The sequence below is a fragment of the Gopherus flavomarginatus genome, chromosome 13, assembly GCF_025201925.1.
Source record: "Gopherus flavomarginatus isolate rGopFla2 chromosome 13, rGopFla2.mat.asm, whole genome shotgun sequence".
Taxonomy (NCBI): Eukaryota; Metazoa; Chordata; order Testudines; family Testudinidae; genus Gopherus; species Gopherus flavomarginatus.
The window spans coordinates 15272418-15296187 of NC_066629.1; the positions used below are offsets into that span (position 1 = coordinate 15272418).

Consider the following 23770-nt stretch of genomic DNA (forward strand, 5'->3'; position numbering starts at 1 on the left):
ACAAATTTACGTTCTCACTCCAGTGGAGAGCGTTTGAAACCAAATACTTTAGCCCCGCTGCTTTTGCAACCCAAGCATCGCAGCGTGGAGCTAGTACATGAGAACCTAAGCGTGGAAATGACTGGAGAGCGAAACTGATCGGTCGTTTTCGTTGCCTCAAGGCAAGAGAAGTGCACCATGGGAAAGCACTTCACGGGAACTGCTCATTGAGTAAGGTACTATTTAGCATGTGTCAAGATGGCAAAATTAGACTAAATATTAAGGTAATAGTGGCAGATGAATGACAGTGAAAATCACAAGAATAGAAACAAATATGACAAATATTAAAGGGAGAAATATTAAATAACAATAGCCCCTCCCTTTGCTCATCTCTCACTGTTCTTAATTATTTGTCCATCATTTTTATGCCAAACAAGTGAGCAATGCAATCACTACTGAATTCACGCCCCATCTGCCTCCCTCACATACAGCATCTGAGCTCAGCTGTTTCTGTTCCTCCCAGAATAGAAAGAGGAGAGACAGATGCCAGGCACAGACAGGGAGATTCTTTTCCTGATGGAAGGAAGCAAATAGAAGCTCATTTGGGTTCTGTTCTCCCCAGAATATGATATCTTTTCATCACCAGACAGGCCACATAGTTCAAGCAGTGATTAGCACAGGAAGGAAGTGGGAACTCAGAGATCATGATTCAGGCAGGAGCAACTTCCCAAATGCTGCGTGAAACAGTAGCAGAGAGAAGTGCATGCGATTGCATTGTGGCATATTTAATTTCACAATATTTAATTTTATTGATTCATAATTGTCTCTTTGTTACCCTGTGCTCTTCCTGTCTGTCTGCTTTACCGACCTGTGCTCTGCCATCTTACAGTTAGGTTGTAAGCTCTTTGGGGCAGGGACTGTCTCTTTGTTATGCCTTTGTACAGCACTCAGCACAGTGGGGCTCAGGTGTCCAGGTGCTACTGCAATATAAATAATAAAACATTTAGACTAATGATGAATTTGATGTGGTGGTATGACTGAAAAGTCAGCTTAACACAGGGTGCTACAGCTGATTACATGTAGAGGCAAGGGTTGCTGTGTGCCTCAGTGGCTAGACCAGCACCTGGAGAGCTGGGTTCTGTTCCTGGCTCTGCCACTAACTTATTGTGTGACCTTGGGCAAGTCACTTTCTCTCTCTGCCTCTATTTCTCTTCCTTTCTGTTCACTGTCATGTCTACTTAGGCTCTGAGTCAGGAGAATATATGAACATATGTTTAGTTTTAAGCCTTCCTGAACTGGGGCCATTGACTGTAAGCTCGTTGAGGCAGGATCTGTCCCTTATTAGCTGTTTGTACAGCACCTAGGAAAATGAGACAGTGTCCCAGGCTGTAAGCTAGCCCTTTAAGGGCATCTGGGCTGAGCCTCACCTGTGACTAGTTTACCTCTCCAAGCAGGTGTCTCCTGTGATAAGGGAGCATGTGGTTAAGAACCAGGCCTGCTGGGAGATAGAAGGGCAGCCTGAAGGCTGTCAGGAGAGAGATGCAAAGGAGAGCAGGCCTAGGGGTGTGAGTGTTTTGGTAGAGTGCAGGTGCTCGGCCAGGAAGAGGCCTCTGGAAGGAAAGGTTATGAGGTGCACAGCCTGACTGTTTAGAGTTGCAGGGTTGGTGACCTGTAGTGCAGGGTAGATGTAGATTTCCCTATGCTAGCATTGTAGGGGGCAGGGGAGCCATGGCTGTAAACAAGGAAAGAAGGGATTGAGTCAGTGCTAGTAAAACATTGAAGCTCCTTCATAAGAGCACCGCAGCAGCCCACAAATGACTGCTGAGAGGAGAAACTGAGGCTGGGAAGAGGCCTGAGGCCAGACTGGGTAAGTCTCTGCTACTGGCACCGATTTCAAGTGCAACTTCTAGAAGTGACAAGAGTGCAGATACTTAATAGGGGAGCTGCAAAGCCATATGGGTGCGATATTAATGCAGGGCACAGAAAACATTCTGCTAGCACCACAGCTGTGTGCACCGTGCATATTGCTGTACTCGACAGCTTCAACACTTCAGATGCAGGCTAGCTGGCAGACTAGTGAAGTGAGACAATAACAACAGTCCACCTACCCTGATGCGACTACCCACAAATACCTGAAAAGGAGAAACAAAAAACTGAGACCAGAGATGTGTACGTAACGATGGGTGCATAAAAATGGTGAGCAAACAATGGTGCAGAACTAGGGATGAAAACAGATTGGGGCAGTAACTCGTTAACATTTATCAGTTTCATATTGCTGTAATATTTCTTGTAACTTACAGTGCTAATGGAAGCACGGAAAACTACTTCAGAAATCTCAGTATGGAGAAAGAGGCACTTGACGTTAAGACCCTGGACTGGGACTTGGGGAAAACTTTGGTTCAATTTGGGTTCTGCCACAATTCTGTGTGACCTTGGGCAAGTCATTTAATCTCTGGGCCTCAGCTTGCCTCTAAACGAGAGTACAGGCTTGTTACACAATGTGTTAGTCTGCACCAATGGGGGTGTAAGTTTTAGTGTACACTAAATAGTTCATGTGGACCCTGCTGGTATGTACTGAAGGTTCCCTATTGCGTATTACACTAATTACAATATTACATTAACGTGCACACAAGCAGGATCCACATGGTCCAGTTAGTGGGAACCACACTGGTGCAGACTTAAACTTAAACCCTGCCGATGTGAACTAGTGCACTGTGCAGAGAAGCCCCAATATTTCAAGTCTCCCCACTTTCTTTGTTATGTCTGTTTGACTGTAAATTTTGGGAGGCAGGGACTGTCTCTTACAATGTGTTTGTCCAGGGCCTAATGCAATGGGCTCCTGATCTCAGCTGTAGCTGCTAGATGCTACAGTCATTCTAATAATATTCAGATTGCTTGAGAACCAAGCAAGTACTTCTGGCTAAATATCTTGAAGATGAACCAAAACTCTGACCGAAACATTCTTATACTGGGGAAATGCAGATGTAGATCAGAGCTTTGTGGAGTAAACCCCTCTCTCTTTCATTAGGCTTCCTCTGTCCTTGTCCCTCAGTTCAGAGACAATTTGTACTAGCATGACTAGCAGCAATTCTGCATCTTCATGCAGGATTCAAGTCCACAACAAGCTGACTCAGAAGAACCTTATATGGGATCCTAGTGTTTCCAGCATTGCTTTTATTGTTGATGCACATGAACGTCAGTAATGTGGGTGATCATAACCCTCCTCCCTTCCTCCTATTTAACTTTTGAAAGGGCAAGTGTGGGTCAAGGTGGAAGTGGGTTACCTTACTCTCCTGATCTTATGTAACATGCTGCCAAGAAGATGCTAATATTTGGGAACAATGGAAAACCAGCAAGGGGGTGGGGGGGAATGGTTCCCATTTCAATCCTCTGCTCCATTTTGGAGGTAGGAGCTACCCATGTGAACCATAAACAGAGCTCCATCAGAAAATATCCTATCATCCCTTAGTCTCACTGAGCCCTAACATATGTGCACAGAGCAAACAATGAGTACTTAAATCATTGAATAGGAACTATTGTGTCTGAACTGTTCAGCTCCTCTTTGGTTTGTTGTTATGCTAATGAAACGAACACACCTAAAAAGGCTAATTGTGTCATGGAACAAAATGTCTCTAGGCTGTTTGTGGTCACTGAAGGGACTGTTACTGCATCCATGGTAACTTTGACAATATTAGCATAATTTGCATTCCCTATTAAATCAAAATAGAGAAGATTCCATCATTTCTAGGCAAGCTTTGTAAAAAGGAATTCAAGGCAGTGCCTTCTTTACATCCTTGGGACTTTTGAGTTGATATATGATCACGTCTACGTGTTCTGACCAGTGCGGGTTGTTCAACATGCCTGTAGATAAACGTGATGGACAGCTCAGCCAGTTGAAAAGACCAAAGTTAGTGCCTTGGCTAAGGTCACATATCAAGTCAATTGAACTGAAACACAGAGTCCTGACTCAGTCCAACATGACTTCCACAGACACGCCCCAGTCATAGACTCAGACTCTAGGACTGGAAGGGACCTCGAGAGGTCATCGAGTCCAGTCCCCTGCCCTCATGGCAGGACCAAATACTGTCTAGACCATCCCTGATAGACATTTATCTAACCTACTCTTAAATATCTCCAGAGATGGAGATTCCACGACTTCCCTAGGCAATCTATTCCAGTGTTTAACTACCCTGACAGTTAGGAACTTTTTCCTAATGTCCAACCTAAATCTCCCTTGCTGCAGTTTAAGCCCATTGCTTCTTGTTCTATCATTAGAGGCTAAGGTGAACAAGTTTTCTCCATCCTCCTGATGACACCCTTTTAGATACCTGAAAACTGCTATCATGTCCCCTCTCAGTCTTCTCTTTTCCAAACTAAACAAACCCAATTCCTTCAGCCTTCCTTCATAGGTCATGTTCTCAAGACCTTTAATCATTCTTGTTGCTCTTCTCTGGACCCTCTCCAATTTCTCCACATCTTTCTTGAAATGCGGTGCCCAGAACTGGACACAATACTCCAGTTGAGGCCTAACCAGCGCAGAGTAAAGCGGAAGAATGACTTCTCGTGTCTTGTTTACAACACACCTGTTAATGCATCCCAGAATCACGTTTGCTTTTTTTGCAACAGTATCACACTGTTGACTCATATTAAGCTTGTGGTCCACTATGACCCCTAGATCTCTTTCTGCCATACTCCTTCCTAGACAGTCTCTTCCCATTCTGTATGTGTGAAACTGATTGTTCCTTCCTAAGTGGAGCACTTTGCATTTATCTTTATTGAACTTCATCCTGTTTACCTCAGACCATTTCTCCAACTTGTCCAGATCATTTTGAATTTTGACCCTGTCCTCCAAAGCAGTTGCAATCCCTCCCAGTTTGGTATCGTCCGCAAACTTAATAAGCGTACTTTCTATGCCAACATCTAAATCGTTGATGAAGATATTGAACAGAACCGGTCCCAAAACAGAACCCTGCGGAACCCCACTTGTTATACCTTTCCAGCAGGATTGGGAGCCATTAACAACTACTCTCTGAGTACGGTTATCCAGCCAGTTATGCACCCACCTTATAGTAGCCCCATCTAAATTGTACTTTCCTAGCTTATCTATAAGAATATCATGCGAGACTGTATCAAATGCCTTACTGAAGTCTAGATATATCACATCCACTGCTTCTCCCTTATCCACAAGGCTCGTTATCCTATCAAAGAATGTTATCAGATTAGTTTGACACGATTTGTTCTTTACAAATCCATGCTGGCTATTCCCTATCACCTTACCACCTTCCAAGTGTTTGCAGATGATTTCTTTGATTACCTGCTCCATTATCTTCCCTGGCACAGAAGTTAAACTAACTGGTCTGTAGTTTCCTGGGTTGTTTTTATTTCCCTTTTTATAGATGGGCACTATATTTGCCCCCTTCCAGTCTTCTGGAATCTCCCCCGTCTCCCATGATTTCCCAAAGATAATAGCTAGAGGCTCAGATACCTCTTCTATTAACTCCTTGAGTATTCTAGGATGCATTTCATCAGGCCCTGGTGACTTGCAGGCATCTAACTTTTCTAAGTGATTTTTTACTTGCTCTTTCCTTATTTTCTCTTCTAAATCTACCCTCTTCCCGTAAGCATTCACTATACTAGACATTCCTTCAGACTTCTCAGTGAAGACCGAAACAAAGAAGTCATTAAGCATCTCTGCCATTTCCAAGTCTCCCGTTACTGTTACCCCCTCCTCATTGAGCAGTGGGCCTACCCTGTCCTTAGTCTTCCTCTTGCTTCTAATGTATTGATAAAAAGTCTTCTTGTTTCCCTTTATTCCCATAGCTAGTTTGAGTTCATTTTGTGCCTTTGCTTTTCTAATCTTGCCTCTGCATTCCTGTGTTATTTGCCTATATTCATCCTTCGTGATCTGACCTAGTTTCCATTTTTTATATGACGCCTTTTTATTTTGTAGGTCACGCAAGATCTCAAGGGTAAGCCAAGGTGGTCTTTTGCCACATTTTCTATCTTTCCTAACCATCGGAATAACTTGCTTTTGGGCCCTTAATAGCGTCCCTTTGAAAAACTGCCAACTTTCCTCAGTTGTTTTTCCCCTCAGTCTTAATTCCCATGGGACCTTGCCTATCAGCTCTCTGAGCTTACCAGAATCCGCCTTCCTGAAATCCATTGTCTCTATTCTGCTGTACTCCCTTCTACCCTTCCTTAGAATTGCAAATTCTATGATTTCATGATCACTTTCACCCAAGCTTCCTTCTACTTTCAAATTCTCAACAAGCTCCTCCCTATTTGTTAAAATCAAGTCTAGAACAGCTTCCCCCCTAGTAGCTTTTTCAACTTTCTGAAATAAAAAGTTGTCTGCAATGCAGTCCAGGAACTTATTGGATAGTCTGTGCCCTGCGGTGTTATTGTCCCAACATATATCTGGATAGTTGAAGTCCCCCATCACCACCAAATCTTGGGCTTTGGATGATTTTGTTAGTTGTTTGAAAAAAGCCTCATCCACCTCTTCCGCCTGATTAGGTGGCCTGTAGTAGACTCCCAGCATGACATCACCTGTGTTTTTTACACCTTTTAGCCTAACCCAGAGACTCTCCACCCTTCCGTCTCCTATGTCCATCTCCACCTCAGTCCAAGTGTGTACATTTTTAATATATAAGGCAACACCTCCTCCCTTTTTCCCCTGTCTATCCTTCCTGAGCAAACTATACCCATCCACACCAACATTCCAGTCATGTGTATTATCCCACCAAGTTTCAGTAATGCCAATAATGTCATAGTTGTATTTATTTATTAGCACTTCCAGTTCTTCCTGCTTATTACCCATACTTCTTGCATTTGTATAAAGGCATCTAAGATACTAGTTTGATTTTGCCTCCTAGCTTTGCCCTGACCCTCCTTCCTCTCTGCCATTATAGCCCGTGCTCCCTCCTGTTTCCAACCCATCTCCCAGGTCTTGTTCCCCACTTACCTGTGGGCTTTGCTCACCTGTCCCCGTCGAACCTAGTTTAAAAGTCATGATGCTGCTCTGTATTTATATCAACCTAAATCAACCCTTCCTTTCAATTTTTGCACCTTCATAGGATTCAGATGAGATGAGCTGAGGCATGCCTCAACTCAAGATTCCGAAATAGGCCAGGGGCACCAACTTCCTGTCAGGGCAAGATTTATCTGTTTTAGATCTTTCAGAACCACAAACAGTAATTTTCACAGCTCAAACCATCCTTCTGCCCTCTTACTTTACAGCAGGGGTATCAAACCTTTCCAACCAGAGAGATGAGCATATTATTTCAAAAAGGTCAAGGAGTCACAAACCGAACTAGTAATCCAACCGGGGAGCGCAAAGGAAGTAAAAATTACCTGCAAGTGATTCCCTCAGGGTAAGGACATCCCAAGTAGATATGTAACTGGCTCCTACCCCTTATGCTCTGTAGTATTAGCTCCTTCCATAAGGCTTGCAATCTGTTCCCACCTACGTGGTGGATGATCTCTGGTCCTACGGCCATTTTCCTCATCAGCAACAGGATAGCTCAGAGGATGTTCCTCTTCCTCCTACCACCTGTCTCTCTTGATAGAGAGAAGGAAATTGTATCTCCTCTCACTTACAACAGTTCCACAGCAACACAACTCCATTAACTTCAACAGAGTCACTCCTGGCTTACACCACTACTTGTGAGAGAAGAATTCAGTTTTTGCTATGTAATTAATGCTACCATCTGTCACTAACTAATGTGCCAAGAGACTTCAATGAGAGTCCCATTTGCTTAAGCTAGGCTGAATTTGGCCCTAAGTCAGCTCAAACCAATTTTTATCCTTAAAGGTGTGTGTAAACCAAGGTTATATGAAGCGACTCACACTCTTGGGTAATTAGTGTAAGACTCTTTACAGCAAGGCCTGGGTTTTCAGAGGCTAGTTGCTAAGCTCTTTGTGAAAATCAAGCCCTTTCCAGATGTACCGGGGTGGGCACCCAAAAATGGAGGCACATGAAGTAACTAGTCATATAGAGAGGCATGGTCCCTGCCCTGAAGAGTTTATGGTCTAAAAAAGGGAACTTCACACCACTCTGGATTTGGCTGTTTAATATAGGTCAAGAGCCTCTGCTAATGTAAACTGGCATATAATGGAGCTACACTGATTTAATCAACTGAGGATCTAGTCATCAATTATAGGTGCAATTTCCAAATACCCCCGGTTAAAATTTCTCTGTCACCAGTAAGTGGGTGAATATTTGAAACACTGGAATTTTGCAAGGACAGAAATTACAATTTTCTACCCACTCGTCACTGCTAGTTTACATTGAATGGAACATCAGATCTGCTCCACATTTGAGAACATTAAAATATGTTTAAGAAATACTGCCGTACAAATGATGATTTTGGTCTAACAGCTACTTTTGGCCATGCAAAATTAAAAGCACTTGCTACGCATTTTTCATAACTTAAAAAAAAAAACAGTCAAGCTGCACTTTTATAAAGTGGTTTTGAAATGGAAAGGTTTAGGTGTCATCTGTGATGTGTTTTTGCCCTTATTTTTGTTGGTGCAAAGTGGGTAGACAGTAGTTCCGCATATATCTAATATGCACATATGAGCCTGGGTTAGAGAGAGAGCATTTACGGAGTCTTATCTGTTCATAATATCTTCATTGTGTTTGTGGCTTTCTAAGACAGATACTACTTTAATACTTTGAGGCAGCTGCTAAAGTATATTTGTGTAATATAACATTTCATGCATGTACTAAAGCAAACTTTTCCCTTTTTCAAATGAGGAGAGCCCCCAATCTTAATAAATATTTTATTATAAAAAGCCTGTGTAGGGAATGAGTTAATTGTCTTTTCCTTTCACCAGCTGCAAACTGCCACATGCAATGTGTGGGACAAACTCTCCAGGAAAGAGGAACAAAATGAAAACGTTTCCCCTGTGGGTTTCCCTTTTTAGACTTGACGGGACTGTGAAATTCACAGGACGCAGCTCATTAAAACCAAGCTGCCAATCTGTGACCTCCTGACTAGGAAGATAAGATCAATGCAAAAACCCTGCAGTTTTGATTGTTAGATAATTCAACTGCAGATCAGAAGTATTTGCAGATCAGGCTGTTAACCCAATAGATACCCAGGCATATTGCTCTCTATAAAATGAGTCTTGAGGAAAAAGAAAGGGAATTGCCCATGCAAGTGTCTAGTGCTATGCCTCTTGGCTGGTACTCAGCCAATGGTTAATAAAAATACATAACAGAAGTCAAAGACGAACTCCTCCTATTATATTTCTGAGTGGGTGGGAGAATGAGAGAAATTGGCCCTCAGCTCTGAGTCTTCCAACACACCTGAGTGGAATGGATACTCAACAAGAAGTATCCATTGTTGTGAGGACACATTGTCATGAGGAATCCAGAAACCCAGGGTTGTGAGTTCAGTCCTTGAGGGGGCCATTTAGGGATCTGGCAGCACAAAAAAATAGCTGGGGATTGGTCCTACTTTGAGCAGGGTGTTGGACTAGATGACCTCCTGAGGTCCCTTCCAACCCTGATATTCTATGATTCTAAGGATTAAATTCACCACATGAGCAGTGCAGGCATGGACATCACTTGAATTCCACAGCAACTCTGAAACTAGGACTTTAGAGGGACTAAAGTGGAGCACAGGACTTGTGCTAACTGCTCTGCCCTGAGGTAAATGTCATCCTACAATTACCTACCTTGGACCAGATCCTCAACTGGTGTAAATCAGTGTAGCTCTACTAACTTTGATGTAAATCAGCATAGCTCCACCAGCCATGAGTCTGGTTTCTACAGAAAACAATGCTATTATCAATACTGAATACAGACATACTTTCCAAATCTGGTAGCCCACATTTGTCCTTGATATACTTCCATGGAAAGTCACTGCAGGCTTCACCAAGGATGAGTTTTGCCTTTGGATTTTAATATAAAAATGTTTAGAATCTGTTTCAATGGAAAATTGGAGATTTTTGCAAAACGAATATTTTTTTTTTGTAGTTTGGCTTCTGCAAAAAAATTGGACTTTTTGTTGTTAAAGCTGAACAACCAAAATGTTTTCAGGTTTCAGCTGAAACCCTTCCACAAAAATCATTCATAAATGCTGCAATTCCCATGCTACCAGAACCCAGAGAGAAAAGAGTGTCTCAAAGATTGATGTTACTGCTTGAAACAGAAGCTTTCTTGGTAAATATGTTCAGTCCCTAATGTGAACCTCCAATCCCAATCTGGGATGGTCTTTTGAAATTAACGAACCTGTGTTTTAATTCTAAATTATTCAGTGTCAGTTCTTCAAGGTGGGTGTCCTGAATAAATACCATGAAAATTGTAGCCCAGTTGGAAATGTGCAGCAAAATAACCTCTTTGAATGGAGCATTCTGTAGCTCCACCCAGTTCCACATTTGTGACATTAGTTAAAAAAAGAAAAGGAAAAATGGCCATAGCACTTAGACCAACGTCATTATGCATGAGGCAGAACAGAATCCAAATACAAGATAATGAGCGAGAAATAAGCACCATACTGCTAGCCTATCAATGCTTTGGCTTTGCTGTGAGCGGCACTGTGCGTAAACCAAATATAGCCAGATGCTGGGGACAGAACCCAGGGGTCATGATTTTCAGAAATGACCAGTGATTTTGTGTGTCTCCGTTTTTGGGTGCTCAATACAGGACAGCTTAGAGGCCTGAGTTTCAGAGAGTGTAGAGGCATCTGCTGAAATCCTGGGTCCTTTAAGATATCCCAAGTTAGGCCTTGAAAATCATGGCCCCAGTCTCTCAGCTCCCAGGTCTAGTAGCAGGCTACACCTGACACACTAGACTAGAGGTTTGCAAACTCATCTACAGAAATTCCCACATCAGCAGTGGCATCAGTTGCCATGCAGACGTTCTGAGATTGTGAATAGGAGGGCAGGTGCCCATATGGAAAAGTGATACTTGTCACACACACAGGATACAGGCACAGGGGTGCTGGAACAATTTGTATAGGATGGGGGGTGCTGAGCACCATTGAACCAAACTGTAAACCTCTATGTGATGCCAATAGCTTCAAGGTGTCCCCTCGTTTTAGCTCCAGCAGCTAAGAACAGGCAGAGGATGTTCAAAAATCAAATGACAGACCAAAAAATGCAACATGATCTATAAAAATCTCAGGATTTGGGGGCCAGTCTTGTGGTGATGGTGTCTAACTCGTGGTTTTTGCTTTTAACTTTTGGGGTTGGCAACACTGACAGGAAAATATTTGTCACTACTCTAATAAGCTTGGACAGCTGCAAACCAAGAGGAGGACCCAGCGCCATGCATCCAGCCACTTGTCCATGGGCCACCAGCAAGCATCTGGTAGTGAATGGTCAGTTCAGAAACCACTACATTTGCCCGTCCACCCAGGCAAGTTGCTTAAATCTCTTTATATATCTCATCCCTTATGGCCTGGTCAACACTTAGAAGTTTTGCTATCATAGTTTCAGGACTATGTCACTTAGGAGACTGGGAAAAAAATCACACCCCTAATAGACATAGCTGTGTTATCAAAAGCCCTGGTATAGACATAGTCATCCTTTTGTCAGCATACCCCATATTTTTGGGGTGGGGGCATCTGGTATAAGCTGTACCAGCAGAGGCACTCTTTTACATATATTAGCTGTGTCTCCACTCTAGGCTTGTTTGCTGGTATAGCTACGCCAGCAAATCTTTTCTATTTTAGACAAGGCCTGTCTGTCAAATGGGAGCAATGATGTGTGAAAATATATGGGATTCAAGCTGTCTGCAGCACAGGTCAGTATTTTCCCCAGTGTGTGGTTTGGTAACTGAGGCAGAGAGAAATTGAACAGTTTACATGAAGAGATTTGTGGTCTGGAGCTAGGTCTGATCTATACAACCAGAATGAGAATCTGACACCGACTTGCCATATGAGCTTGGGCAAGTTATGTTGTCTATGCCTCAATCTCCCCACATGTAGAATGGAGACATTGATACTAACTCATGTTTGTAACATTCTGTAGAATCATGCAGGCAGGGGGGGCTCTGAGGACAGAACACAGCAATTCCTGGTTCCCAGCTCTGCACTTCTCTGTGCCATGTGGTTTTTCAGGGAAATGAGCTGTCACTTCCATCTTTCACAGGCTTTTCAAAATTCACAAGTGTGAATCTTCAGGCCAAAAAAGTGACATTGATTTTCCTTTCGTCCCATCCCTGCTTCCCCCTAGGCTTCACTGTGAATAACATTCAGTTCCCTGGAATTTCACAAAAAATTGCCATTTGAAAACAGATTTCAAGGCCATAAAAACCACATCAAACAAATTGTCAAAAAAGTTGCATTCACTTTTTGGGGGGAGCAGGGGCAATTAAACTGGTGATTTGATTTGTTTATTAAGAACGTTGGTCTGAATTCACTCCTTGTCTAAACCTAATTGATTTTAGGAGGGTGATTTTCCCTGATCCAAACGCACTGAATTCAGTGCAATGGCTGCCTCCCAATGTAATCCTACCAACTTCAATTGTTACATCAATGGTTCATTTCTGTTCTCCTTATGCTGTCTGACGCCAGTTTATCCAGAATAGTGTGGTGTTTGAGGTTGGAAAAGGGTTTCTTTAGGGGGCACAGGTTCCGATTACAACAGGAGTAGTGAATCAAGGGATTTAACTAAATTATTATCACTTCACATCAATGAATTTAATATCTGCTAATCTATGTGAGAACAGAGAACTGGCTCTTATACATTTTTTTAGTCTTTTTATCAGTAATTTGGGTAAGTGAGCTTCACTCTATCATAAGTAATGCTATCTGACAGGAGGCTTCTAGTTGCACTCTGCCTCCGAGGAAAGAACTTTTTTTGACTATGAGGTCCAAATGAAGTGCAAAATTCCAGAAGATGGAGAGAGTGAGGGCTGGGAAAGGCGATGTTTATTCTCAGGAAGTGCTAAATCCCATCCCAAATGGCCCCAGCAAAGCATTTGTACATGTTGTTCCAAAATGCAAGCATCCAAATGCCTTTCAAGAACACAATAGCTAGTATATAAGTTGGCCAACTTCTTCTTGGCATGTTTCATCGCAGAAATAGTGTCTGGGGTTTATTTTCCATGTGGGACTATTAATAACCAGTGTGAAGCGGGAGAGGAAAGCGAACTGTTGACGTTCATTGTAACTGTCCATAAACATGAGGATCCGGGTAAAGTCAGCACCTAGGTTTCCATGTCAAATATCTCCATCGCAGCTAGAGGCTTCCAAGGTCGGCTGGACATGTGACCCACCTCCTGCCAATGTGGGTTCTGATGTAAATGCTGGTGGTTCTAAGGATGACCTGGGCCTGATCCAAAGCTTATTGAAACTATAAGAACGGCCATACTGGGTCAGACCACTGGTCCATCTAGCCCAGTATCCTGTCCTCTGGCAATGGCCAATGCCACATGCCTCAGAGGGAATGAACAGAACAGGCAATCATCAAGCAATCAATGGGCTTTGTGTTTCAGACCAAAGGCCACTGAGATGGGTACCTGGGGAAATACTTTCAGATCCGCTGTCAGGTCCAGTAACCTCACGTTGGTCATCTGTATTCAAAGTCTCAGCAATTATTGCCGGGGGAGGGAGGGGAAATACAAACTCATTGTTCCCTGCAACAATCCTAACTCTGTTCTCAGGATAGTTTAGCACAGTTTGGTGCTTCCTGATGCACAGACAACAGGCAAGGTGTGACCCTCAGCTGCCTGTCTTCAGCTGATCTGGTAGTGCAAGGGGGAGCTCTTGTGGTTCAGGCACTGAATTAGGATTGCATTCCCATAGGTGCTTTGAGTGTAATGATAGATCGCTTTATATAAGTAGGTAGAGCAGAGGCTCACACTGGCAATCTGCTGGAAGCAGGAAGTATCCACCAGTAGTTGAATGAAAGATGGCACTTTGCAGGAAACAAGCAGCATGCTCTAAACCTAAAGAACAGGGCCTTGTGCTTACACGGTTCTCTTCTCAACCGACTTTACCCCCATACGTGTGGGGCTGGGGAGAGACAAAGCGGAAACCAAACAGCAATTGTGAAGAACTGGGGAACTGGACTGTTTTCCTCTGCCTGTTAATGGCAGAATGGATGGGGGCCATCTGGTTTCCCCTCCATAGGCCCAAGTGCTGACAGCATCCCTGTTTTCCCCTCTTCCTATCAGAGCACGTGGTTGTCTAAATTAGGAATCCTTTCACACCTATCTTAGAAGCCATTGAGAGGTGTTAAGAGTAAATTATGTGTGAACAATATATGAAGTGGGCACACAAACCAGGCCCAAGGTGCTAATCATTTGCTTAGTAAAAATAGAAGGCACCAGGAGGTGATTGCAGGGCTGGCAGGGAGAGGCGCCCTCGGTCACAAGCCTGGCATTGGTGTTTGACATGGATTGGGTTTGCTTTATGTTAACACATCTCTTTGGTGTTCTGACCTTTCAGGGAATGAGGGAAAGTCTTCTGGCTAAATTACATGGCTCCTGTCAATCATAAGGGACACCGTCAAGCACCCATTCCCATTGGAATGGTCTCTAGTACCTTTGAAAGGATTGCTTGCTACTTCCCCTCGCCCCAGCCGGATTTCCCCTTCTGTACCAAAGATGCACCTGAAACAAAACATGAATTCAACACTTCCAATCTTTGGGGAAGTCTAGATTCCCCCTCCAAACCTCAGGTAGTCTTAAGTTCAATAGAGGATGGAACAGGAGGGAGTCGTCATGCCATATTTGCCGTAGCTGTGGGGAGGAGTCTCCTTTGCTGTGCAGCGACTGTGCGCGTCACTGTTGTTGCATGACAGCCAGTTTCATTTGCGCAATGTTTAGTACAGCGCTGTTCTGGACAGCATAATGGATCCAAATCAGAAGAGCAAATCCAAACACGCCCAGCCTCTGGGGAAATTCAGATCTCAGGTTGGGTTCTGTGGAGTAGGTGTATCCCTCCACTGAAGCACAGAGGCTGTTGATCTTAGTCTGTATTAAGATATGAAACTTCTCAGACAACTCTGAGGGAAGAGTGTCTTCTAGTGCTTTCAGCAGCCGGTCACTGGGGTCAGGACTCCCGGGGCCTGAAGGGAGTGTTATGTAAGCCGAGGGGGGCAGAGTCAGCTGCCAGGACAGTTCAAATGAAGCCCAAGCACTCAAATCAGCAGCAGAGATTCTCCCACTCTCCATAAACTGGGAAGGGGAGGATAATTCCCCACCCAACCCTTAATAGCACTTTCTAGCTCCTCTGGAGAGCCCCATCCATAACCCTCTATCTCTCTGGCCTACCAGGCAGGAACCCTTATATCTGCCTTCTTCTTAGTCACCTGCTTGCTCCCAGTTTTAAGGGACCCAAAAGCACTGGGCCACACATACCTGCTCCAAGACTCAGTGCTGTGTTACAGCTGTCTAGTAGCTACAGCAGAGGACTGAGAGTTGGGGTCCAGGGTCCATTCTCAGCTGGAGGAGGGTGTTGTAGAGACATTAGGACTGCAGTAGGGACTTTAACATTTTATAGCTGGCTCTGCCGCTGATTGTGTGACCTTGATCATGTCACTGAACCTCATGGTGCCTGCTATCTCAGGTGTGAAAGGAGGCTGATTAGTACCTATGACCTCCATCACCACAGTGTTTGAGCTGCTCCTATGCACTGAGGCATTTCCCCTCCGAATATCCCTATGAGACTGGGCAGTGCCGTCATCCCAGTTTTACAGATGGGGGCTGGAGGTACAAAGAGATCAAACCATTTACCCATGATCACAGGGGATACCTGTGATTTAGTTTCAGAGCAAGGAATTGCATCTATCACAGGGTGATGTGAGGCTTCATTAATGTTTATGAAAAGCTTTGAGATCCTCACCTGGAGCCGTGAAGTGTTGTTATGCTATAAAGTGAAGCTGGCACATTTGGATTTCCAGACCAATCTGGGAAATTGCCATATTTCATTGGCACGGCTTAACGGGGATGTGTAACAAAAACTGGCTTCAAACTGGATGTGTTTCTTATAGTGCTCCCGATGGGGTCTGAGAGGACAGACCACCTCTTGCATCTTTTTCCAGCCTCAGAGCATGTACAGACTGAGAACAATGGACCCAAATAGCATCTGCTGCTCATAGAAAGGGTCTGCAGGAGCTGGGGCACTGGGATTGTGTTTTAATACAGTGTTATCACAAATTAAGATCTCTTGATTCTATACAAGACAACAAAGAGAGTGCTACCCCCAGTCTGTCACCTCCTGTGCTTAATGGAATTGGAATGTCCTGTAAGAGTGCATGAAAAATCCCGAAATTCTGCTTATCCCATAAACATGTTACTAGCACGATACAGCTTCACTCTTCTTGCCTTTGATGTGAGGTAGATGTTATTAGGGCCCAAGTGACTGATAGAAGCAACTGTTAGCTGTCGAGTACCTAGCAACAATACAAGGCATTATCCATCCTCCCTTGGCAACGCCGGGATTGTATTGTGAGCATTTGTGTTCCATGTGGTTGGAAAGTGGAAGGGCTTTTGTAGGTGGATTATTTATAATTCAAGCATTTTGTTGGGTAAGAAATAAATTGCTGCATGGGTTTAGTCTGAGCATTCTTAATATATAACCACAATACATTGTGTTTCTATAGCACCTTCAGTCCAAAGATCTCAAAGCATTCTCGACTAATGGTGATCAGCACAGCATGGTTTACAAGGCATGTTGCAGTTCTTTGCTGTGTCACTGCGTGGTGTCTCACTGAGTTGGATGGCAGTTCAGAGGTGGGCGCTCTAGCTGGAGAGCGTAGTACAAATGTCTGCGCTGCACTGACTGTATTGCAACAGAAGAGTGTTAGAACTACCAAGCCAGATACTCAGCTGATGTATATCAGTGTAGCTACATTGAGTTCAATCTATATACGCCAGCTGAGGACCTGGCCCACCATCTCAGTCAATCAGATATTGTGCAAGCCCTAACCTTTCTGCTTTGCACCTGCAGAGGGCCAGGGAGGAAAGTGAATTGCCAGCATCAACAAATCAAATGCACACGGCATGTCTCATTTATGAGTATGTAACATTCTACTGAATGGGCAACAGAAGGGGGAGTTAAAAAAGACAGTGAGTCAAACACGGTTCCCACTGCAATCCAGTGAGAGTTTTGCCATTGGCTTCAATGGGCTCCAGATCTGGCCCACTAGGAAGAAACACTCAGAGTGAAACATCAGACACCTGTGGCTATAGATGCACTTAAATTTTTTAAAAGCATTAGTAGTGCTTCTAAATTTAGAATGCTGCACTTCTGTTTCATTAAAAATTTGCCTTTTATTCCAGCTAGACTCCACAGAATCTGTCCCCACAAAAAGAACCATGCTTTGCTCTGTGGGTTGCACAATACAGCAAAATCTCTTCTTTTTTTTTTTTAAATTTGACCTTATCTAACCTGGAGGTGCTCAAGACAATGTCTCTGGCATCTGTTGTCATGCATAGAAACTTGAATCTCCAAAGACTCTCAGATGCAAACAGGTAAGTCTTATATGGCTTATATTGTACAGGAAATCAGACTGGATGCTCACAGAAGACACTTCTGGCCTTATAATGTATGAATTATTATCATACATGTTTTACAGGTGGGGAAACTGAGGCACAAAAGTTGAATGACTAGATCGAGGTCACACAGCAAATCTTTAGCAGAGCTAGGAATGAAAACCAGGAGTCCTGATTTTTGGTGGTCCTCACCACTTTCTCTAACCATGAAACAGTGTTGCCTCCATGACCCCAAACTCTCCGGAGCCTCTTTCTAATGGATCATATGTTGAAAGAGACCCAGCAGAGCTTCCTAGCTTTGTATTATACTTGCCATTCAGCTGTTATGGGAGCATGTTTTAAAAAATGACTCCATCTAGAAATTTTCAAGTGGTTTAAGTTTCAAGTAGTACAGTTTAAGCAAGCTGTACAACCACTTTGACACAGTCATCTTTTAAAGGCTCTGAGTGTATCCTTCCTGTTGCTTATTGTGCTTAAAAGGGGATGAATATTGTTAGATGATGGGTGCATTTGTAGATTTCCAGGACCGTGGGCAGTAACTCTTACAGATGAGTGCAATATGATGGACCATGCACACACGCATACAGACACCACAGTCTTTAGTGGGAATCAATGACCTTCAGCACCAAAAACACAAGCCTCTTGACCTTCAGCTGAGGGAGTAACTCTTTTAGTGGTAAGTAGCCGGCTGCATTAGTAAGGGAGCCAGCAACTAGGGGGAAATTTGATCCAGCGTTTTATGCCATTATATAGTATACGTGGGGATATGATTTTGTCCTGGAGAAATTATGAATTTGAATAAACTCTGTGAAATCTTGGAAGTGCTTGTAAAAATTCATTTGGTTAGGCCCCCATACTGAGTGGGGTTGCTACCTGGTGCATACAGTTGCAGAACCATTCAGGTTTAGTTGTCTGTCCCTTTATAGATGAGGACGGAGGGGCAGACATACCAAACCTGAGTGGTGCTGCAACCCCATGTGCTGGTTGTAATGCCCGGAGCTGGAGACAGGCCAGTACGACAGCTGGAGACATGGCCAGTACGACACCCCAGTCTCCAACCCTCATCACCCACTCTAACCCTCATCTTTCAGCATCCCCACTTTACTCCTGTGTATGTTGCTGTAGTGAGAACTATATTATTTGGTGACTTTCCTTGATATATCTTTTTTTTCCCACACCTCTGTGGTGAAATTTGCTTAAAATATTTGTGACAAAATGGTAGTCTTATTCTCCCAAAAATTTTTCTAATGGAATTTTTTTACGATCTTAGGGCAAATGTATGCCTTTTTGTGCAGGAACTTGGCTCCCGGGGAAACTACACGGACCTCTAAGGGAAGAGTTTAGCCCTTTCAGACTTCTAAGAGCCCAACAGGTCTTTCTATAAAACACTTTCTAAAACACATTCCTTGGCTAAAACTTTGTTGAGTTTCAGTTCAGAGCACACTCAAGCAGGTGGTGGTATTGTCCGCATTAATAGGCCCAGAGGCAGTATATTTTCTATTGCTTTGTTTTCCTTTATTTTTCCTTTAAGCATCAACAGCATTGTCAGAGCCATAGGACCTCATGGGATCATGAGAACGGCCAGACTGGGTCAGACCAATGGTCCATCTAGCCCAGTATCCTGTCTTCTGACAGTGGCCTGTGCCAGGCGCTTCAAAGGGAATGAACAGAACAGATAATCGTCAAGTGATCCATCTGCTGTCATCTAATCCCAGATTTTGGCAGTTGAAGGTTTAGGGACACCCAGATCATGGGGTTTCATCCCTAACCATCTTGGCTAATAGTCAATGATGGACCTATTCTCCATGAAATTACCTAATTCTTTTTTGAAGCCCATTATACTTTTGGCTTTCACAGCCTGCCCTGGAAAGTTCCTCAGGTTGATCGTGTCTTCTATGAAGAAATGCTTCCTTTTGTTTGTTTTAAACCTGCTGCCTGTTAATTTCATTGTGTGACCCCTTGTTCTTGTGTTATGTGAAGAGGTAAACAACACTTCCTTATTCACTTTCTCCACACCAGTCATGATTTTATAGACCTCTATCATATCCCCCCTTCGTCATCTCTTTTCCAAGATGAACAGTCCTGATCTTTTAATCTCTCCTCATATGGAAGCTGTTCCAGACCTCTAATAATTTTTGTTGAGCTTCTTTATACTTTCTCCAATTCTAATACATCGTTTTGAGATGGGGTGACCGGAACTGCACACACTATTAAAGGTGTGGGCGTACCATGGATTTATATTGGCATTATGATATTTTCTGTCTTATTAGTTATCTCTTTCCTAATGGTTCCTACCATTCTCTTCGGATTTTTTTGACTGCTCTACACACTGAGCAGATGTTTTTAGAGATCTATCAACAGTGACTCCAAGATCTCTTTCTTGAGTGATAACAGCTAATTTAGACGGCAACATTTTGTATATATAGTTGGGATTATGTAGTTTTCCAATGTGCATTACTTTGCACTTATCAACATTGAATTTCATCTACCATTTTGTTGCCCGGTCACCCAGTTTTGTGAGATCCCTCTGTAACTCTTCACAGCCAGTTTTGGACTTAACCAGCTTGAGTAATTTTGTATCATCTGCAAACTTTGCCATTTCACTAGTTATCCCCTTTCCCAGATCATTTATGAAGATGTTGAACAGCAATGGTCCCAGTTCAGATCCTTGGGGGACTCCACAATTTACCTCTCTCCATTCTGAAAACTGACCATTTATTCCTACCCTTTGTTTCCTATCTTTTAACCAGTTACCAATCCATGAGAGGACCTTCCCTCTTATCCCATGGAAGCTTACTTTGCTCAAGAGCCTTTGGTGTGGGACCTTGTCAAAGGCTTTCTGAAAGTCCAAGTACACTATATCCACTGGATCACCCTTGTCCACATGTTTGTGGACCCCATCAATGAATTCAAATAGATTGGCACGGCATGATTTCCCTTTACAAAAAGATCTGTGCATCTGACTTCATATTTTCCACGGAAACAAAAGTCGGAGATCGCTAACAAAAGGCACTACCAGGTCCCCAGTGTGAGGGCCTAGAGATGGGCTGAGATGCTCTGAAAAACCGGAATAACAACAGCCTTCTCTCTAATATACAGCAGTCCTTTAACAGAGCACTCCTGGGTTAGCCAGGCCCGTTCTCTCCAAGGACTCTCAAAAGTGCCTCAAACTCATTGCACTGGACTTCACAGAGCTTCTTTCCTATCTTAGCTGCTCTGGCTCTTTACTTCAGTGGTAACTGCAGCGGCTGGAGAGATGTCTGGAATGCATCTGCAGTAGGGAGAGTTGACTAGTGCTGAGAGCCTAGAAATCGTGATTCCTGGGACCTAATACCTGCTCAGAGTGATCTTGAGCAAGTCACTTTGGCTGAGACTTTCAAATGTCCCCGCTCATTTCGAGTGCTCAAAATGAGACATCTCAGGACTTTGCAGAGATGCTTAGCACCTGCAGATGCTCCCACTGAATGGACACTTTGATGTTGTGCCTCTTTGTGCTTCATCTGAGCTGTCTGTACAACAGGGACAAGGATACTTCCCTCGCAGGATGGGGCTTCATTAACGCTTATGAACTTCCCTGAGCCCCTCCGCAGAGACAGCAGTGGAACACTGTTACTAGTTAGATCTTGCCCTGTACAGAGAGAAATCTCCCTGCCAGTGCATGACTTTCTCTTTTGACATTTTTTTCACCTCCAGTCATGTCCCCCTCAGCTCAGCAGCTTTTCCCAAGTGGACTGGCCTCGCCTGCCTCTTCCCTCACAGTCCAAGCAGGGAGGTAGAGCTGGTATTTAGATGTCAAGCTGAGCAATCTAAAGCCACGCCACCACCCAGAGATTAACCATCTCCCCTCTGGATTCTCTAGTCGAGTCTCAGCATGCTGCTTGTGATGTGCTGCAATGCTCGGAAAGAAACTCTCTGGATATTATACTGTACTGTGTGCATGGTGTTTAGGTTTTTTTTTTGTCCTTCCAAAATCTTTCTCCCTTTGATTTATGGATCCCTTTAATTATCTTCCTTGTACAAATGCCTGAAGCTAAATTCACTAGAAGGAGCTATGCTGATGCAGCATGTGCCCTTCCTAAGCTTTGCATGGCAATATGGAGTATGGAGTGACCATTAATACACAATGTGAATGGCTTGGCTACTCAGGCAATGTATTCAGATCTGCACGCACCCAGGTGTCTATAGACTTTCTTTTTTGCACCTAAATGTAAAGGCAAATGAGATCTATTTTGCAAGGGTGTGGTTAGACTCAAAAACTTCCACTCAAGGAAACAGCTGTAGAAGTGGTGCCCAAAGGCATTTTCAGTGCCAGGAAATAATGGTTGCTCTGTTGTTATCTTTCATACTAATTCTCAAAGATTAATAGCATTGACCAAAATCAGACAGAGTTCAGACAGGGCCTTCCACCCCCTCCACTGTGCCCATGTGCAGTAATGAACCTGCAACCCCTCTTTGCTGTTTGGAGCTTAATGAGTACACAACTCTCCAAATGCACTGCAGCCCTTAGCTATTGCATCTTACAGTCTCCACTCCATCATGGCCAACACACTTCAGAGTCCACCCCAGCACCTTGGAGAGTTTGTCCCCTGGGCTGAGTTATGTAGAGATTTCTGGGGCTTCAGAGATTCCTAAACATATTCACTTGTTATGCATATGATGCTGAAAGCTAATATCTGTGCCCCAGGCTGCTCTGCACATGGCATAAAGTCCCTCGGGTCTGAAGTGCAGTCTGCAGAGTCCTAGCCAGGAGGAGTTGAGAATCAGACTGCATGGGCTGGTCATGGATCCAGAAGTGAGAGGGTCCTATCTAACCTGTTCCCCTTCGACTGTGATGGAACCACTCCCTATTGTACATTGCACCATCACTGAGTAAATCCCCGTGTAACTCAGTTAGCACGAGGGAGCTCCTAGCAGCTTGTGTGTGAGCCACAGGTAGATAAAGGTCTGAGCTGCAGGACACATCTTTAATGTGAGAGAGATATAGTAATGGGCCTCTAGGCTAGGGGAACTTAAACACTAGAGAGGGAGATCGGCACTTCCGAAACTGACAGAGCAGCACATTGCAAGGACAATTATACTGTCAGCATCCAGCTGACAAAACAAAAGGCTCCAGGAAAGTGCTGATGAAAACTTAAATGCTAGGAGATGCAACTCTTAAGGAATTTCTAAACACGCAAGTTTGTTTTTTAAAGAAGGCATATAGTAGCTCAGTGGTGAACCAGGAATTTACATTGTGTTACACCAGCTAAATAAATGCAGGGAAATTTTGGTCAGACTGCTGACTGTGATACACCAGTATCTGCAAATGCCCCAGGAGTGGGGTTCCTAGGAGGCTTTGTTCATTTGCAGTTATGTTGTTGGTGTCCCGAAATGAGCACAGCCAGCATTGCAGAGTTAAGCCACTGGCAATCACTCAGCATATGGTCACGTTCACAATATTCAAAGTAGGAAGGGCCTACACTGGAAATCTGATATCAAAGGGCTTTGGATCTGGATCCACATCTGATGTTTGCAACTTGGCCCTTTTTCCATTACTGCATAAACTAGAACACCAGGTCCAAATTCCCACTAAGCTGGGGAAGTTTGGATTTTGATCAGACCAGATGTTGAGTACCCCCAACACCCTTGTGGCTGCTCTGACTCGGCCAAATCATGACTTTGGAGGGAGTCAAAGATTACAGCTGGGCAAATTTCTTTGGTAAATAATAAATTTACCAAAACACATTTTGGGAGCACCAAAATTATCTGGAAATTTGGGCTGCAGGTGGTGAATAGTTTTTGCAGAAAAAAATGATTTTTTAAAAGACAAAATGCTTCATTTCAGCCAATTTGAAATAACCCATTTGACTGTTTGTTTCCAAATGACATTTCATTTAGAAATGTAGCTGTATTTATTTACTTTTTTAAAAGATGAAAGACACCCAAAAACTAAAAAACAAAATTAAAAAAAAATTGTTGTGGTGTTTTGTTTCCTTATGGATGTGTTTTTTTAATCCAAGATGTATGTTTGTTTGTTTGTTTTTGGTTTTTTTCCATTTCGGTGAGAAAAAAAAATCAGTTTAGGTTTGAAATGAACCAATTAACTTAATTATTTATTTTGGTTCAGCCCTCAAACTGAAAAGTGAATTGTTTGCTCATCTCTAATGAGGATACAACACATCACCTTTCACAATGGGGCCCTTGTCATTATGCTGCTCCTTTTGAGTAGGGGTCGCCCACATATGACCCTGGTGTTCTGAGAGTTCTAGACACCAAAGCCTGGAATATAGGTCAGAAAACCCTGCTAAACCTTCCAAACTTTGCTTATGAATAGGAGGAGCAAATATTCTTTCTATT

At 43.4% G+C, this 23770-nt stretch overlaps 1 protein-coding gene across 1 annotated transcript in view; it reads left to right on the forward strand.

Moving 5' to 3' along the window:
- Positions 1–125, forward strand: part of KCNJ5 (potassium inwardly rectifying channel subfamily J member 5) — a 36170-nt gene extending 36045 nt beyond the window's left edge. The window contains exon 5 of the mRNA XM_050921774.1: positions 24–125. Coding sequence (XP_050777731.1) covers positions 24–101 — 78 coding nt within the window. The 3' untranslated portion in view covers positions 102–125. The remainder of the gene's footprint in view (positions 1–23) is intronic.
- The last annotated feature ends 23645 nt before the right edge of the window (positions 126–23770 follow it).